Source organism: Mya arenaria, chromosome 10, assembly GCF_026914265.1.
Source record: "Mya arenaria isolate MELC-2E11 chromosome 10, ASM2691426v1".
NCBI lineage: Eukaryota > Metazoa > Mollusca > Bivalvia > Myida > Myidae > Mya > Mya arenaria.
The window spans coordinates 54045876-54065819 of NC_069131.1; the positions used below are offsets into that span (position 1 = coordinate 54045876).

At 35.1% G+C, this 19944-nt stretch overlaps 2 protein-coding genes and 1 long non-coding RNA gene across 4 annotated transcripts; 1 reads left to right on the forward strand and 2 right to left on the reverse strand.

The window, feature by feature from the left end:
* LOC128205256 (uncharacterized) lies at positions 1-4232 on the reverse strand. Of its 2 annotated transcripts, XM_052906775.1 has the most exons (3): positions 4151-4232; positions 2610-2972; positions 1-2372 (listed from the first exon to the last, which is right to left on the reverse strand). In XM_052906775.1, the coding sequence occupies exons 2-3, from the start codon at positions 2969-2971 to the stop codon at positions 854-856; spliced, it is 1881 nt and encodes a 626-aa protein (XP_052762735.1). In that variant the 5' UTR covers position 2972; positions 4151-4232; the 3' UTR covers positions 1-853. The 2 variants fall into 2 exon arrangements, with proteins under 2 accessions (XP_052762735.1, XP_052762734.1); XM_052906774.1 differs by having other exon boundaries at positions 1-2972.
* A 4455-nt stretch (positions 4233-8687) lies between these two features.
* LOC128204824 (diacylglycerol kinase theta-like) lies at positions 8688-18344 on the forward strand. The gene is made up of 8 exons (XM_052906233.1): positions 8688-8757; positions 9100-9219; positions 13553-13650; positions 13813-13885; positions 16823-16973; positions 17318-17414; positions 17821-17934; positions 18282-18344. Exons 1-8 carry the CDS (start codon positions 8688-8690, stop codon positions 18342-18344), a joined length of 786 nt encoding a protein of 261 aa, XP_052762193.1.
* LOC128206870 (uncharacterized) lies at positions 10479-10964 on the reverse strand. The gene is made up of 2 exons (XR_008256608.1): positions 10906-10964; positions 10479-10574 (listed from the first exon to the last, which is right to left on the reverse strand). It is a non-coding gene; the product is annotated as an uncharacterized LOC128206870 (long non-coding RNA).
* Positions 18345-19944: the final 1600 nt, after the last annotated feature.

Genomic DNA, 19944 nt, shown 5'->3' on the forward strand with positions numbered 1-19944 from the left:
TGAAAGTTCTTCACTTTATTATAGTCAAATTGATTGAAAACAAACAAACACAAAGATCATCTGTTTTAGAAAAGGTTTCATTAAGTACATAAAAATCCCTACAAAAAAGCATGTCTTATGATTAATGTAGAATTTTACATGTAGTACTTAACAAGCAGAAATAAGTCTTGTAGTTAACATGACTTAGGCCACAAAATGAGTTTTTTGTTGCTTAAACTAAAACCTGAGCCAGTATTCATAAAACATAATTATTAAGTCATTTCCTAACTGAAGCAATTTTCCTAAGGTTTAAGAATCACACTGGTCATCTGAGATAATAACTGAATTCTATCTTAAATACTTTATTTTCATAACTTTTATGTAATATACATAATTAAATATTAAAAAGACACAAACTTTTTTCTTAATTTGATAATGAACGTTTTCGGAAATCAACCTAAGAAATGACCTATGATGTTTTATGAGTATACCAGCTCTGCTGCTTAATATTATGTGATGATGTGTCAGGTCATGGGTTACAATGTTTAATATAATTTGCAAACATTCTTTATTTTATAAAATACATGTTTGATGTGATTCAAAAACAGATAATGCAAAAGTTTAGTATGATATTCATTTCTGCTCATCACAGATCATATTGCTCAAATAAAAATTGATTTCAAGATCAAAAATAGTTTGTAAGCATGGTTAAGTATAGTCACTATTTGAAGCAATCAAGGGTTACATACTTTTACGGTAATATTTCATTCCACATTTTTAAGGATGCTTGAATTCTTTTTTCAAAATAACTTGTATGAAACTCAAAATGTAATGTTTACTTTTGACTTGATTATAAAACATTTTTGTCTCTTTCTTATGCCTGGACTAGGGCTTGGTATAAAAGTTTCATGATGTGCCAGTTGGCAGCATTGTTATGTTGATAGACCCTCCGTGACTCTATATAACACTGCCAGGCCAGGTCTAGCCTATTCTCCAATTCAAAGCAGTGGCCAAGCATATTTAATGCTGTTTCTATATGACCATATCCTTCACTATAATGGTTTATGTAGTGTCGAAGTTTCCACATTGCAGTAAGTTTCCTATCCTGGTGTCCAAGTTGTCTGTATGTGAGGTACTGCAGGTAGTAGAGGAACGGGATGGAATCAGTGACGGCAGAATCCATCCATTTATCACGTACTAGGTGTCTGTGTTGAATATCTTCTTGGTTGATGGTTCTGTGCATCTCAAACACCAGATGCTTAGGCACACAATGTTCTTCTTGACGATGGAAATGGACACTTAATGCTGCTGATGTTCTGATCACTTCTAACATTGGCCTGTCAAGAAGACTTCTCATAATATTATTTGAAGGCATAGGATGTCTTCTGTTACAAAAAGTGTACTGCCACACATCTGGATGCACCAGAGCCTCAGTGTGCTCCAACACTGCTGCTGCCTCCTCATACTGGTCCGTGCAGAATAACATAGAGGCAAACTTCAGTCTGCTTGATGTTACGTCTGAGTTCAAAGATGCTTGGTACAGGTTGTAAATGTCAGCAGTGACTGGCTGATGTAATTTTATACACTTAGAAGCTTTGAATGTTGCTAATTGATTGAACAGAAAGAGTAAATTTGCCCTCACTAAGTCTTTCATAATTATGCTCAAGTCATTTTGCATAAGAATATTATTTAAAGAAACAACTATCTTCTCTATTGTTGACTTGATAGAAGCAGATTCACCATTCATTATAAAATGATTGTAACAAGAAAATGATATGATTTTATCACAGCAGTAGCGTGCTGTTTTGACTGTGTTCTCATACCTTGTGCTTGTTATGTGTGTGTTTCTGGCATCAATTAGCTTCAACATTCTTCTACCAAGCCCATCCATTTCTATATTGACCACATAAACCATGATATTTTCTATCATGTCTGATAACATGGCTGAAATTTGTGGCAGTTCAAACTTTTTAAGTTTTCCAACAAACAAATCCACCCCAGAGATTGTGTAATGTGGGAAATAGTTCATCTTGCACCAGCGCTTCATTGTGGTAAGGCAGAAGCTGACACATTTAAGCAGATTGTCTTCCTGCCAAATATCAGAAGGGTAGCTCTCTATGGTGAACAACAGGGCTGTCTTAATGTGGAATGTGCTGAGCCGGTCACCTACAACAGCCTTGAAATAAGTCTTTCTCAATACTTTCAAGAATATATATGCCTTAATTTTGGTCGAGTTGAGGTTAAACATAAGCAGTCTTTCTATGAGGTTAGTTGAGAATCTCCATTCCAGTTTTGGATTACAACTTTCAGAATGTCCCTGTGGCACCAGGAATGTTCCAGTCTGTTTTGCCTGTTCCAGTATATCTGGCGTGGGCCAGTGTCCAGGCCGCGGTCTGTGAAAAAGAAATTGACACTCTTTTGGCTGTTTCGCACAGTGATAAGCAAAAACAATATCAACATCTTTCGATCCACTTCTAGATGGGCCTTGTCTTATGAAATCAGCGCCAAAATTCTTCTGAAGATTTGAGTCTTGGATAGTGTTTTTTAACAACACCCTGCCATCCAAATCCACCTCAACATTATTTTTTTTATTTATTATATCCAGTGTTGCTGGCAGTGGAAGATCAAACCTGAGAATTTGCAGGTTGCAGTGTTGAGGTGGAGAACTCTCATCTTGTAGAACCAGGAAACTGCAAATTGGAGAAGGCTGCCATTCTGACAAGTCTAAAAATACAGGACTGTCATTTAATGAACGTAGACAATCTGTATCTGACTCCATTCCAAGAGTTGTTGTGCCTTCACTTTGGCTTCCAGAGATGTATAAGGTTTTTTTTCTATTTGGGATACTTTCTAAGACTGTTTGAATTTTCTCAGCCGCCAGCCAAGTGTTCCTTCTCATCTTGACCGTCTGTCGTCTAGTAACCCCGATGTCCTCAAGAACCCTGGACAGTCTCAGGGACATAACATGTTGGTACTCTGGATCCTGGTCCATTCTGGCAAATAAAATTGTATTCAGCCATTTCTTTTTTAAGCAAAATTAGGAGATATTTAATACAGGTAGCTTATACAGCTCGGAACAATCTGTTAGCATGACAAAGCTACACAAACAGAAAGTTGATCAGTGTTAAAATGAATTTTTTATACTTAAGTTTTTTAAATTAGAACATAATATAATGGATTCACCTTATCGCGGGCTGCAACAGAAGGTAGGCGCTGTTGAGCGTTTTAACTTGAGCAGCTTTTGTCCCATCATTACCAAACTTGTACATTATACTTGTACTTGTACATTATAAGGGATGTGATTTGTGCCAATTTTTTAATAAAAATCTGTGCAAAATCTGTGAATGTGTGTTTTTAAAGCTGCACTCTCACAGATGGAACGTTTTGACAACTTTTTTTATTTTTTGCCTTGGAACGAGCCAATTTTTGCGAAACTCCGTGGAAACGAGTTATATAAGACTGCTGACAAAAAAATAGATAGCAGATTTTTATATTTAAGTTAAAAAATTGATGTTTAATGTATTTTTTTTAAACCATTAGTAACAGTTTAAGCCATAAAACAATAATTTTCGAACAGAAATATGAAAATCTGCGATCTGATCTTTTGTCAGCAGTCTTATATCAGTAGTTTGCAGATATTTACGCAAAAATTTGCTTATTCCAAGACAAAAAAATAAAAAGTTGTCAAAACGGTAAATCTGTGAGAGTGCAGCTTTAAAGGGGTAAAGTACTTTGCTATAATTTTTGGTCCAAAAACTTCTTTGTTGGTAATAATCTCATCATTAATCATTGTGTTGAATGCAATATACTTCTTAAAAGGTAATAAGTTTCAGTTGAACTCAGTTAATTTCATGCAATTTATAATTTAGTAAAATTACAAAATACTTTCTTTTTATATTAACCTAAAATTTATTTTGTAAAGGACCCTTATAAGCTTTCATTAACCTTAATTTTGATTATTGTAGAAGACCATTATAATTTCTGCTTTTATTTTAATCTGCTGATTAATAAATTATATAATAAAATCTGATATTTGATAATTATATAACTGTGTTAAACATTTATTAAACAATTAACCCAAAGAAGGACCAAAAATAATACCTCTTTTTTAAACTTTTAAAGTGTACATTTTATGTAAAATTATAAAACAGAAATATGACAAAATACTTACTTTTAAAACCCCTTAGAAAGGACCACAAAACTTGGAAAATTGAACGTACTTTCTATTTGAGTGGTATTCCCTTTTATATAGGAATTCCACATTTTCTATTTTGAGCACAATGAGTAATACAGGAAGTAATCAGATGTATGTTCATGTACTTTTAGCTTACAATTTTTGATAATTACAATGGTTTATGGTTGGGTTTTAACTATTCAAAAAAGCCAAAGTTTTCAAGCAAAACCAAAAAACAACAACCTTGAAGAACTTTTCTTTAAATATTTATTTCTACAACAAATGTCTGTATTCCTTAAATTTTTATACATCATTAAACTTTCATTCACCCTTCGTTTTATAAATATTTTCATTCGAGTCTTCACAAACTAGAGTAGTGGTTGCAAGTCTTGATGATGTTTAAAACACAATTCCTGAGGTCCAACATCTGTTATATATGAATGTTCAGGTGACATGTTGAATTTTAGGAAAATTTATCAAGTTTTGGATTCTCAATTGTTGACTGTAGTTCATTGGAGTAGTTCATTAGAGAAAAATAAAGAGTTGAGGTAGTGTCATTGTTGGCAACATCATCTCTGCGCAAACATATTTACCTTTGTCAAAAACTCAAATACTGTTCAAGATATTCATATGAAACTTAGTGCATATGTTGCCAGAGACAATTCACACATGTACGGCAAGGCCCATTACTCTGGCTTTTATGATTGTCAAGTTTTGCCCCTTGTTTCACTAATCAAACAGACGAGCATTGTCATTCAATCCGCAGCACTCTTGTTATGTTTACCAGGTTCAAAATCTTGTCTATGGAATCACTGTTCAAATCAATAGGCCTATATTGAAGTCAGTCGAAGCTTACAGTTTATACTGTATATAGACAAATACAAGTTTTATCCCACTGCCTTTGATACAAGAAGTCCTGTAAAAACACAAATTAGTTTACCTGCCACTGGCCTTGAGGTTTTTTAGCTCACCTGTCACATAGTGACAAGGTGAGCTTTTGTGATCACAATTTGTCCCGCGTCCGTCCGTCGTCCGTCCGTCCGTCCGTAAACTTTTACTTTAAAAGACATCTCCTCATAAACCGTTTAGCCAATTTCATCCAAACTTCACAGGAATGTTCCTTGGGTGGTCCCCTTTGAAAATTGTTCAAATAATTGAATTCCATGCAGAACTCTGATTGCCATGGCAATGGAAAGGAAAAACTTTAAAAATCTTCTTCTCCCAAACCACAAGGCTTAGGCCGTTGATATATGGTAGGTAGGATCACCAAATGGTCCTCTACCAAGATTGTGCAAATTATGGCCTTTGGGTCAAAATTGGCCCCGCCCCGGGGGGGTGATGGGTTTTCTCTATATGTTTATAGTGAAAACTTAAAAAATCTTCTCCTCTGAACTTACTTGGCCTAGAGCTAAGATATTTGTCATGATTCATCGTCTAGTAGACCTCTACAAAGTTTGTTCAAATTATGGCCCTGGGGTCAAAATTGGCCCCGCCCCGGGGGATCATGGGTATGCTCTATATGTTCATAGTTAAAACTTCAAAAATCTTCTCCTCTGAACTTATTGGACTAGAGCTTAGATATTTGGCATGATTCATCGTCTAGTGAACCTTTACAAAGGTTGTTCAAATTATGGCCTTGGGGTCAAAATTGGCCCCCCCCCCGGGGGGTCATGGGTTTTCTCTATATGTTTGTAGTGAAAACTTCAAAAATCTTCTCCTTTGAACTTACTTGGACTAGAGCTTAGATATTTGGCATGATTCATCGTCAAGTGGACCTCTACAAAGATTGTTCAAATTATGGCCTTGGGGTCAAAATTGGCCCCGCCCAGGGGGGTCATGGATATACTTGATATGTTTATAGTTAAAACTTCAAAAATCTTCTTCTCTTAACTTACTTGGACTAGAGCTTAGATATTTGGCATGATTCATCGTCTGGTGGACCTCTTCAAAGATTGTTCAAATTATGGCCCTGTGGTCAAAATTGGCCCCGCCCCTGGGTGGTCATGGGTTTTCTCTATATGTTTATATTAAAAAAAATCAAAAATCTCCTCTGAACTTATGTTGCTTAGAGCTCAGATATTTGGCTTGATTCATCGTCTAGTGGACCTCTACAAAGATTGTTCAAATTATGGCCTTGGGGTCAAAATTGGCCACACCCCGGGGCTGATGGGTTTTCTCTATATGTGTTATAGTGAAAACTTAAAAAATCTTCTCCGAACTCATAAAGACAAGTAACGTCTTAATTTAAACTGGATAACATATTTAGTACACATACCAATTTTCAATATGGGCCACATACAACAATTAATAACAAATATACATATATAGATACACACGTAAAATCAAGTAGTGACAAGAGCTTAGATATTTGGCATGATATATCATCTAGTTGACTTGTACCAATATTGTTCAATCTTTGGCCCTGGGGTCAAAAAATGGCCCCACCCGGGCGGTCATGGGTTTCCTTATATATGTACATGATGAAAACTTATAAAATCTTCTTCTCCGAAACCAAAAGGCGAAGGCCTTAGATATTTGGTATGAAGCATTGTTTATCGGACCACTATTAAGATTGTTCAAACTTTAGCCCTGGGGTCAAAATTGGCCACGCCCCGTGTTCATAGGCTTAGGTTTTCAATATTTTTATATAGTCTTATATAATAAAACTTTAAAAATCCTCTTCTCCAAAATATAAGACCTAGAGCTTTCATATTTGGTATATAGTGTTACCTAGTGGACCTACACCAAAGGTATTCAAATTATTGTCCCGGGGTCAAATTGGCCTTGCTCAGGGGTCATTTGTTTTTACATTGTCTTGTCACTTAAACATCTTTTCCTCTGAAAGTAAAGGTCAGAATGACTCCATACTTGATATGTAGCATTCTTACATGGTCCTCTCTCAACTTTGTTCAAATGGTTTTGTTTGGCCCCTTTTAGGGGTCACCAGAGCAAAAAATAGAAAAACCTTTAAACAACTTTATCTTATTAACTGCTTGATGGATCTTCAAGTCTGAAGCATCCTAGCATGGGCCTCTGTCAGGTCTTTTCAAATAATTTTGTTTGGTCCCTTTTAAGGGCCACCAGAGCTAAAATTAGTAAAAAAAACTTAACATTTTCTTCGCATGAACCCCTTGATAGATCTTCAGCAAATTTGGTTTGAAGTGTCCTTGCATGGACCTCTCTTAAATTTGTTCACATAATTTTGTTTGGCCCGGTTGCCATGGCAACCTAAAGGAAAATGTCAACAATTGGTTATAATCATCTTCTTCTCCTAAACCGCTTTGACAATTTTGATGAAACATCATAGGAATGATCCTTGGTTGGTGTTTTTTCAAAATTGTTCAAAGAAATTAATTCCATGTAGAACTCGGGTTGACATGGCAACCTAAAGGAAAAGTGTCAACAATTGGTTACAATCATCTTCTTCTCCTAAACCGCTTGGACAATTTTGATGAAACTTCATAGGAATGATCCTTGGTTGGTGCTTTTTCAAAATTGTTCAAAAAAATTAATTCCATGCAGAACTCTGGTTGCCATGGCAACCTGAAGGAAAATATAGGCTGTCGTGTCCGCGCTGTGACTTACTCTTATATGGACAGATTTTAAAATGACTTGCCATATGTTTTCGACATACCAAGACAACGTGTCGTGTGTAAGACCCATGTCCCTACCTCTAAGGTGAAAGATACACTAAGTGTTTATTCACAATGGAATGCTGAATATGAGGACATAAAGAGTGTTGGCTGTCATTTAGTATGATTGGTTTTTTTTTTCTATGCTCAGAGGCAATTTGATATAACTTGCAATATGTATTTGACACATAAAGGCAAGATCAACTTTTTATGTACTTGTTCATAGATCAATGTCACATTGGGGGGCATTTGTCACATACTTGGAAAGCTCTTGTTCAATATTCTTTGAGAAACAAGCTGTATTAATAACAAAGGTTAAACTCTTTTACTCAGGTGAGCGATTTAGGGCCATCATGGCCCTCTTGTTACTTATGCACCAGTCAATTGTATCCCGCCCACAGGTCCAGGAACTAGCGGGTTCTTTGACTTTCGATCCTGCCAATCCCGGGTAAAGTCTGTGTCCTGCGGGGACACACTGTTGGTAAAATCCCCACCAAATGCCCCCCGCACCCCTGGGTCATCCTAGGTAAGGCTCATTCCCTGCTGTTTTCAGCGGGAAGACAAAACCACCGCATTCCCCGGCACTGCAGGGCCACCTGGAAGGTAAAAACACAGACCATTTCTCTTGCTATCCCCCCAGACCTGGGGGGAGGGAGGGTGCTTACAATTGACTGGTGCATTACATACAGACATTATTACCTTTTTAAATTATTATTTAAGAGAATGCATTATTCTGACACAACATTCTAATGTCAGATGATTAACTTGAATATAACATAGTTTAAAAGTGATGGCTGAAAATCTCAATTTTCTTTCTCAAATCCATTTTCCTTGTTTGAGTCCTCAGGTGGACAGTTACCTGTTGTGGTTGTTTTCTCACTGATTGATGTTGTATATTGTGAATGTCATCTGTTGCTCTTCAAAGGAAGAGAATAATTATACTGTTGAATCTTCGGTGTATACCTGAAACCGGTTAGCCAACTTAAAAGATTGAAATGAAGAATAACATCATTAAATTTCCTCATATATAGAGACATAGTTTTGCTTAAATTAATATCTTTGCTTTCAACTTTGGACCTTGAAAATGGTGTGCAAAAGAGTGTGAAGAGGATTTTTTGTATATCAAATTTTGTAAATGAAACAGATTTTTAAATTTAGTCCATTGTTATTGCTAAAAAAGGTATTTAAGAATAAAAAACAACAGAAAAAAGACTGAAACAGACTTTACAAATTTCCTTGATGCAAATTCAATCTAAAATCAAAAATAATTATTTTATAACCTAGTTTGAATATAACTTTTCTTTTGTGATTCAGCACGTACAATATCAGAAGACTGGTCGAGCAGTGGAGACTCCCGAAACGACGAGAATGATGAGAAAGAGCGCAGATCGCCGCGAGAACGGGACACAAAAGACAGAGAGAAAGATACTGAATGTAGGTATTCGTATAGCAGATGTAAATCTCCACAGCTGCATCTTATGATTATAAAATCAAGTTTTGATAGCTCACAGTGTTGAGTTACAAAGCAGTTATATGATCTTATTTTATTGTACATGAAGATTGTGAAGAATTTTTACAGTACGTCTTGATTGTGACAAAGACACCTGACTTCTAATTCAATTTCTTTATACTTTGTTGAAGTGCAGAGATCCTACATGTATTAATTAGATTGTAGAACAAGATTATTATATTTGTAAGATTATAGTGAAGATTATATGTGTTTTGTTTACATTGTAGCAAAGATCATATGTGTATTTGTTAGATTGTAGCAAAGATCATATGTGTATTTGTTAGATTGTAACACTGGTCATATGTGTATTTGTTAGATTGTAGCAAAGATCATACTGTGAAATCATTTATATTCGTTGGCATGAAATTTCGTGGTTTACTGAAAATTTACAATTTCGTGGGTACTTGAATTCGTGGTTTTTCATTTTTGAAAAAAAATAATCGAAACTGTGATCGTCCTACATCGACTGCATTATCTCCACGTGCTGGCCCGTGGTTTCCGTCTTCTACGTCACTCGGTTTATGACACTCGCTAAGTAGTTCGACATGCCAATTAGTGCATACATGTATATCCATGTCAATTATCAATTAAATTGGAAATTAAGGTCATAACCCTTCCCTAAATTTGCCACGAATTGGACGTGGAAAATGGGTGGCAGTTGGTGGAGTATTGGAACGGGTGGCACTTGGTGTAAAACGATGAAAAACAGAATAAAATGGGACTTTGATCTAATTTTTCACCATTTTCCACCAAATGCCACCCCAACGTGGCAGTTGGTGGAGTATTGGAACATTTTCCACCAAATGCCACATGGCAAATTTTTTCACCAAATGCCACCCCAACGTGGCACTTGGTGGAGTATTGGAACGTTTTCCACCAAATGCCACGTGGCAAATTTTTTCACCAAATGCCACCCCAACGTGGCAGTTGGTGGAGTATTGGAACGTTTTCCACCAAATGCCACGTGACAGTTGGTGGCAAATTTTTCACCAAATGCCACCCCAACGTGGCAGTTGGTGGAGTATTGGAACAATTTTCCATCAAATGCCACGTTCAGTTTCTTTGATCTTTTTTTCACCAAATGCCATGCCAATGTGGCACTTGGTGGAAATTAAGTGGCACTTGGTGGAAATAAAATCATGGGATTTATGCATACAACAACCTAAGAACAACAAAAAACACAATTCTTTGCAGTCATTTAGTTTCATATGTACACAAAATTACAAAGGATCACAGTTGATGGTGAAGAGCTGTCTGCATTTCTACATTTGGAGAAATCCTGAAAACAGTTTTAGTATTATTTATTTTGGGGGTTTCCTTTTAGCTGTCATTATTCAAAATATATTTTAAAATTAGATGCATAAATAAAATGACAACATTAAAAACATACTCTTAAATAAGTTTCTTCAGCTTTGGGCCTAGCCAGATTAATACCAAGTATAACAACAAAATGATATACCATAACTAAATATAGAATTCAGCCTCATACATTGAATCATTGCAAATATGTTTTACAAGAGCACTCGTCTGTTGTATTAGCAATGACAATACAGGTAAAAAGTTAATTTAATTACCGGTTTTGGTATTTTGAATATTGAAATGTCAATAACCTGTTTCTTTTCTTTAGTGATGCAGTCATTCGGTTGTTGTTTTCTGCAAGTTTGGCTATACTTCTGCTATAGAAGTCCTCTATTCATATTTCTTTCTGAAAAAAGCGATCATTTTAATAAATCTGTTCAATATAACAGGGTTTACCTCACAGAAGAATGTTATTTGTTCTACAATTTGTTCTACAAATGTCTTTGGAAACAAGTGTACACCAAGATTCACTTTAATATCTTTATTTTTTCAAAATCATGCAGCCAACAACATGAATAACACCAAGGCTTTGTCAATACCTCAACGATTTTTCTTAAAAACACACACACCCTTTAGATCATATACATCTTCTACATCTTTTCTTGACTGGCATTTAATATTGTTTATCTCACCCTTCATAGCACTTAGCACTTTTAAATAAGTATAAGCTAATAAAATATGATAAAACTATGAGGTCAGTCTTCATTTAAGTTATTGTAATATTCAAATATTTACCAAAAAGGTCTTAGAATCTTGTCCAAGTACATTGTCATTGTTATGGGGGGCATTTGTCTGGAAAAAAAAATGTGTATAACATTTCTTTATACATCTTCAACTTCATTGTACAAATTGAATGATAATTTTTAAACTTAGTACATTGCTTGACTAAGTATTTGTCAATTATTTTGGAATAAAGTGAAACATATTTGACAGTACATGCATAAAGCTTATCTCTTAGTCAAACTTTAAACAAAGACAAAAAGCCTAATATGTGTAAAAATAAAATAAAATGATAAGTCATGATCTTTTTTGGTTGTTAATATGATAAAAAAACCAGTTACCTTATAATCAATCCATTTTATTAAACAAAACTGCACAATTTTTTTCTCTCACTATTCAAAGTTCCACAAAATTAATGCTAGTAACTGTCAGAAGATTCAAATATTTTGAGGAGATTTTCCAGCAGAGAGGTCATTCCCAGTTTAAATCAAACATTAATGGGATCCCTGTACCTTTGGGGAAATAGCAACAGAGCACATGTACACAGAAAACTTAGTTTAACTCATCATTATCATGATCATGATAATCATCATCACATTTTTTTTGTTGTTATCATCAACATCATCATCATCATCATCATCATCATCATCATCATCATCATCATCATCATCATCATCATCATCATCATCAATAACAACATGTTGTTGTTGTTGTCACCACCACCACAATCATCATAATCACCAATACCACCACAATCATATTCACCAACACCACAATGAACTACCAACAACACCACAATTATCAAAATCAACCACCACCACCACCACCACCACAATCATCATAATCACCACCACCACAATCATCATAATTACCACCACCACCATCATAATCATCATCAAAAGAACCACCAACATCATAATCATCATCAATAGAACCACCAACATCATAATCATCATCAATAGAACCACCAACATCGTAGTCCAACTTTTTCACCAAGTGCCACATGAAAAAAAAACTGAGTTCAATTTTACACCAACTGCCACCTCCAGTTGGGTGGAAATTTCATGGCAGTTGGTGGAATTCTTGATATTCCACCAAGTGCCACCCATTTTCCACCAAGTGCCACCCATTTGCCATGGATTTGGGTGGCATTTGGTGAAGTTGGTGGCAAATTTAGGGAAGGGAAAAGAAGATGTACCCTGATCCTAAATACAGATAGGCGAAGCCATTGAATGCCAATTAAGAATTTTGCAAACTGTGAAAACACCGAGAAGGTCCGTATATTTGAGTGAACAATCCCTAAAGATCACTGATGTTTACAAATTCAATTACTTTTGAATATCATCTCATTTCAATATTTATTCACACGTTTTTGTTTAATAAGTATATTGAACACGTTGTTTTGTAAATTGTCACGTTGGGTGCTCAGTAACCTCCAATGTAATCAATTAAATATTTTATTAAAGAAAGCAATCGAGAACCGACACTCATCACTTACATCTTGTACCCCTGGAGATTTTTATGAACAGCACGTGTTAGGCACGTGTTTCTGTCATTTGGTTCATAAAAACACATTAAAATGATTTGGTTTATTATTTATTAAATGCAGATAGAATATATTAACAAAACAATGATAGTAAGATATACAGAGAGGCGGATATTTACGATGTATACTGCGGCCTCTTAACGAATAAACTAGAGTATGTACATAACATAACAATTGAAAACCTGATAAACTGGATCTATATTTCGTGGGATCTTGAATTCGTGGATCACCCAACCCACGAAAACCACGAACATTAATGCCCCACGAACATTAATGATTTCACAGTATGTGTATTTGTTAGATTGTAGCAAAGATCACATGTGTGTTTGTTAGATTGTAGCAAAGATCACATGTGTGTTTGTTAGATTGTAGCAAAGATCACATGTGTGTTTGTTAGATTGTAGCAAAGATCACATGTGTGTTTGTTAGATTGTAGCAAAGATCACATGTGTGTTTGTTAGATTGTAGCAAGATCATATGTGTGTTTGATGAATTTTAGCAAAGATTAATGTGTATTTTTTAAAATGATAACAAAGATATATATGTTTATTTGTAAGCTTTTAGCAAAGATAGAAGGTGTGTTTGTTTGATTATAGTGGAGATCATAAATATATATATTGTTTTTATTGTAGCGGAGATCATACGTGTATTTGATGGCAATGCATCCATGAAGCGAAGGCTGTACAGGACAATATCAGTTCCAAAAAACGCCCCAGCACAAGCTATACTGGTAATCAATCTACAACATAAACATGATCCTATATTTTTGTTTCGAAAGCTATGATAAAAAGATCAACGTTATGACACTCAAAAAAAGTATATACAAACTGTTTTAGTGATGTTGTATTTTATAGTCTTATAGGTAAAATTGTAAATGTTGGAATATTTACAGGAGGCAGCTTTGAAAACATTCCACATATCTGATGATCCTAAAAACTACTATGTAGCTGAGGCCTCCGAATTCGGTGGGTGTTTCTTCTACATATTGTTGTACAGTTAACAAGTTTTGCTAAATTTTAGCTTGTCTGTGTTTTAGCAGACGACATTTTCGAGGGAAAATCAATACACAAAAGGTTAATCTTCAGCTTTATAAACATCCGGGATATTGTTTACAAAAAGAAAGATGCAATATTGAAGTATTGAAATGACCCTATTGAAATATGCGGGAGATGCGTTTACATCCAGTAGTGTATAGGGTCGGCCAGATGCGTTTACATCTGCTAATGAGCTATGTCGGCCTATCTCGTATACATGCGCTAAAGGGTTAACCAGTATTAAAATAATGAAATGTGATTATTTAGGTGATTTCATATAGTTTTTTGTCTGAGGTCACCATAAAGGGCAAAGGCTAATACCGCAGACTAAGGGCAATTTACTTGGCCAATCAAAACCAATCTGTTTCCAGCTCAAAACTCTGGATGCTATAGCCCTCAGTCAACTGTGAAAAGCATATGTTACTTTGGTATCTCCTAGCATAGTATATCCTAGCAGTACTTACATGTTTTAAATTCTACTTGAGTAAGAATGTCCTTTATATCATGAATTAAGAATCTTATACATTAAGCGATATTATTGGCGCAATCCAAATATTCCTAAATTTATCGAACTGATTTCGAGCGAAAATGTAACTACTATTAGAAAACTATGTTGTTTTGTCTATAAGGGCTTTGAAATGCGCCAGTTTAGACATTAGACACTTTTCTCCACTAACTATTTTTCAGTATTTAAAGCAAATGTGATATAACTTTACTTTGTTTATACATTATGATTGATTTTGAAAGTTGTTATATCGGAAATGTTTATATACTGTACATGTTTATATTATATGTAACTGATGGGCTGTAAGCTTATAGTTAATAAAATCTTCTTCTTCTTCTTCTATTTGATTGCACCTACTAAATCTTTATTGTCAGGGCAGTTTCTATCTACAGTAAAACTGCGGTCGTTCGATCAAGCGGTCGTTCGAGAACCGGCGGTTCCTCGAGGTCATAGCTTGGTCCCGAACATTTTTCCATCTATTTTCATATAAAGCATACCTACGCTGCATCAAAACCTAAATATGTTCAGGAGTCCAGCAATATAGGCGGTCCCCAGAACACAAATCATGCACAAAACCTTATGGCTCCCTCGAGGTCATAATTTCACACTTTTTCCCGAAAGTCTGTTCCAAAATAAACAAACCATTGCTAGGTGTTAAATTTTTTGCAAGTTGTAAAAATTGCAATGACAGTTGAAAGGCAATTTGATTAGGTGTGAAAAACCGTTTATCACTGTTTACGCATGACCGATAGTAGTTGATAAAGGCATTTGAGAAGATAATTATGAGTTAGTTGTGAGAAATGTAAATGAGTAATAGAAATATGAATAAACACTACCATATCGATCCAACATCGGAATCTCTGAAAAGAATTCCTTCTTGTCACGTTGCTTTGCAATATGACAATTTTGTAAAAATAAACATTTCTATTTATTCATTTATTGATATTTCTCTTACATTTAGTATACGACAGCCTTTGAACATATAAGTGATTTCCACAGCGCAACATGTAATTGGTGTCATGGTAAACAGTGGGTTTGACGACTTCAAACTTAAAATACACTGAAAGATATTTCATAACAGACTGGAAAATCAAAATTCGGGGCATTCGAAACATCGGTTCCCTCGTGGTTTTGGCTCGGTCCCAAGCATTCTCGAGCGCTCGCAGTATTACTGTATTGTAATTTAGTAGAACCCTTCTCAAATAAATAAACAAAATGCATTTAAAGATTTGAATGCGCTATTCATGTCACTATGGTTATTTAAAGAAACCTCTTACAAATTCTTCCTTTTATTAACAACAAAATGCAATATTTCTGCATCTAATCCAAAAATATACTAGTATAAATTATGGTTTATATGAATTTATACATATATTTTATATAGTTTTTTTATGCCCTTGAAGTTCACACCGTCCAGTAGTTGTGTATGTCTTGGTATGATGTTTGTCATGCACGGTGTGATTTTTTTGAAATATTACATTGGTCAGATATTTGTCACATAGAGACAACGTGTTCCCGTTCAAGACCCATGTCCCTACCACAAAGGTCAAGGTCACAGTTATAATAGCTGAATATAAATGAAATGCTGCATATATGCGCAAAGCCTATAGTTGGTCATGTCAAGGCTGTAATGTTGTACGAGACAGATTTTTAGATAACACCCCACAGATGTTTTAACAGAAAAAGTCATTGTGTCTTGCTCAAGACCCTCTTAATTGCCTTCAAGGTCAAGGTCAAACTATGAGGTTAATCATGATGGAAACCTGCACATATGCTTATACATTATAAATGGTTGAGTTTGGACTGTACTGTAACCTTGTCATGTATGGGGGATTTTAACACATGCTTTGAAATTAACAATCATGCGGTCCTGCATATATGCTTAGAGTTTATGTCAACTACACCTGTATGTAGGCATATTTTCCAATCACAGTTTGGGGGCCATTCTCCACTTAAGTGAGAGCTCTTTAACTTGTTTTATTGCACAATATTTTGCTTTCATATAACATTCGTCTTGATAAAAATATGTTTTGTGTATTTATATGGCTATGTATGTATTTGTACGTAATGTTCATGGTTTGATGGAAATATTTTCCTGTTTTTGTACATGGTTTTAACATGGAAACTCTCCTTTGTGTCCCGAGGCAAGGTGTAACAAAGTTCGCTTAAACAGTGCTGCTTTGATTGTCTCTACTTGAGCTTTTAAATTTGGGAACAAATTGCTGTTGAATTAGAGTCTAACTACTTACAAAAATATTTACTTCAATACATACTTTAATAGAAGAGTTTCCATGTTAAATACCTTACCTTGTCACCTATACCCTATGCTTGCTGTGTTTTGACACTTGGTGTTATATTTCCAGCTCTGTTTGTAGGTGAGAAGGAGCTGGATGAATCAAAACCAATCCGTTCCCAGCTCAAAACTCCGGACGGCAAACGACCCTCGATATTCCTACGATATCGGGAACGAGATCCTGACAAAGGCCAGATGAAAATATATCCTGGTAGTCTAAAGTAAGTTATACTGGGTTCAAGCTGTGTTTGAGTTTTTATTTATTTATTTATTTTACAATGATTGTGAAACATGTTATTACAACATTATATTAATCACTCTCGTTGGCACGATTTTATGCGAGAGTTTTTCTTTTATTGTGGGGGAAACCACTTGTCTGGCCTGGTTGACCACAAACCAAACTCACATGCGCCCGGGCCTGGAAACTTACCCGGGTCGCCAAGGTGAGAAGCGAGTGCGCTAACTGGACAACCCTTTTTGATCGCTCTTACCCCTTAACCATGTGTCAGTATAAGGGAATAACAATCATCCGTTACTTTCAATGCAAAATTTATTGTCATTTCAGGGTGGCATCTGGTCACAAGAACATTACAGTAACCAGTGATAACACTACAGAGGACATAATTAGGATGGCATTGAAAAAGTTTGGCATGGAAGATCCAGTGAGTGGTCATAAATTGGTGGATTTGCATTGTTTGATAATTTTACATTTTTGTCATGTATTAAATGATATGTTTTGTTAGTAAAAGATTACCATTCTTTGGGATAGATCTTAAATGGTATATGATTTTACATTTTTGATGGATGCCAAATCTAAATGAGAGATTAGACAATGGAAGAGTTTAGAGGATGCTAAATGCTACATGTGTTAAATTTTTTTTAATGTAAACAGTTCATGTTTTTTTTTCATGTTTTTGGTGGATGCTTACTGTTTTCTGAGTTTACATTTGTTGCTAATTTTTACAGGTTGGTAGATGGTAAATATAAGATGATAATTACGATGTTTTGTTGTATGCTAAAAATTATCAGCTAATACCCGATGTAATGTTATAAAATCTTTTTTCCCAGGACACGGAATCAGGTCAGTTCAGCCTGATTGAGGTTCTCCTAGACAAGGGTGTGTCTGAGCGGACTCTTGAGAACTCAGACAGGCCTTGGGAGATCATCAAGAACAGCAGAAAGGTATGCTTATAAGTGGGGGCAAATGCCATTAGAAAAAATATCAATGTTGAGCAACATGTTGGATCTTGGTCTGAATATAAATTGTTTGTATAAAATTCTCAACTTTGTATTATTTGATCCAAAATACAAAGCTTCAAGCTTTAAGCTTCAAGATTTATTCATATCTTGCATGTATAGTGCAGATCCATTATTTGAGGTAAGTTGTTAGCCATAATTGAGTCAATGTGAATTGACATCAATTTCTATCCACATCTTAAGACTATCATCTTTTTATAAATATTGTATGTTTCGGAGTTGTTGGGTCAATCTTTCTCCGTTTTAGCAATAAGTGTGATTTTGTAATTCAGGAGTCGTTGCATCAGAACCAGATGACACGCTACTATAAGGGGTTACTCATACCAACTATCTAGCATAAATAACTATGAATTACGGCACTTTTACAAAGTCAGAAAATCTCGATTTGTCTAAATAGACTAAAGTGAAACAACTCCAATTTCATCGAAATGTGACAGCTAAGAACAACATGCCTACAAAGGCACCCAAACGAAAAGTTGCAACAAAAACATGCAGCCAACATGCAGATAAAACTTCAATCTTTCAATTGCAACCAATATTCTCACCTGAACATGCATCTAGTTGGAGAAATTTGATAAAGTTTCTGAAAATATCGCAAAAATATCTCAACACAGACGTGCGTTCTGTTTTGCAAATAAACCAGTCTATTTTTTTTTAAAAATATTGTATTTAATAATACAATCAACCTTACTAATATTTCATCAATTACCTTTCATTAATAAACGAACAAAACAGCCTTTACTCGCGAGATAATGGGTAAATTAAAAGAAAAAAAACACATGCAGGTTTGGTTACATTACACTATTACTTCTTCCCCGAATTCGGCTACCACGTCTGCTTCATGAATAATAATAAATTATTTTTTCCCCATTATTTACCCAAATTTAATGGCTACTATGAACAAGCAAGTTTGTTTTCTTATTAAATTGTATAATATTTGTACATAAAAACTACCTTTCCTTATATTTTAAAGAATAGCAAGTCAATACCACAGAGTATTACATTAACATTACTTAACATTTCACCTTACAGAACTGATATAAAGATATAGCAGTTCGATGAATAAATGTTTCACTCCTGATATAATTCACATTATTATCATAATTCAGATTACAACTTAATCTTGTGAAATAATTAGAATACAAGTGTAATAATACCTTAATTTATCACTGTAATGCTAACATGAAATAACTATTCAACAGTTTTAATACTGAAACTTTGATTTTTTATCACTTTATGAATAACAAGATGAATTTGATACAAGAAACAACAACAGAGTTTCAACTTTAAGTTAACTTACAAACACTTTGATAAGAACAGGTCATTATAGTACTGATTTGTTGCATATTAAAGTAACACTGTACTATTAACAGAATATAACCATCATAACTTCTGAAAACATGAAATGTCAACATGTTTCACTCCTGACGTGTATGTCAACTTAAACACTAGGAATGAGTCCTTCTGCATGTGCAACCTGTGGTATGTTGATCTCAATTTTGATTCAATTTTGACGTCTTGATAGAGCAGTGGTCAGTGCATTATCGTCACAGATCGTCTTGATAGAGCAGTGGTCAGCGCAGTAACGTCCCAGATTGCCTTGATAGAGCAGTGGTCAGCGCAATAACGACCCAGATTGCCTTGATAGAGCAGTGGTCAGCGTAATAACGTCCCAGATCGCCTTGAAAGAGCAGTGGTCAGCACAATAACGTCCACAATCGTCTTGATAGAGCAGTGGTCAGCGTAATAACGACCCAGATTGCCTTGATAGAGCAGTGGTCAGCACAATAACGTCCCAGATCGCATTGAAAGAGCAGTGGTCATCACAATAACGTCCCAGATTGCCTTGATAGAGCAGTGGTCAGCGCAATAACGTCCCAGATTGCCTTGATAGAGCAGTGGTCAGCGCAATAACGTCCCAGATTGTCTTGAAAG

What these genes read in the sequence shown, in the direction of transcription:
- LOC128205256 (XM_052906774.1), bottom strand. Translation starts at nt 2,971, where the DNA reads ATGGACCAGGATCCAGAGTACCAACATGTTATGTCCCTGAGACTGTCC.
- LOC128204824 (XM_052906233.1), top strand. Translation starts at nt 8,688, where the DNA reads ATGTCATCTGTTGCTCTTCAAAGGAAGAGAATAATTATACTGTTGAAT. An exon ending in TCGGTGTATACCTGAAACCG is followed by an intron (nt 8,758 to 9,099) that starts GTTAGCCAACTT and finishes TTTGTGATTCAG; the next exon opens with CACGTACAATATCAGAAGAC. An exon ending in TCATCAAGAACAGCAGAAAG is followed by an intron (nt 17,935 to 18,281) that starts GTATGCTTATAA and finishes TTTGTAATTCAG; the next exon opens with GAGTCGTTGCATCAGAACCA.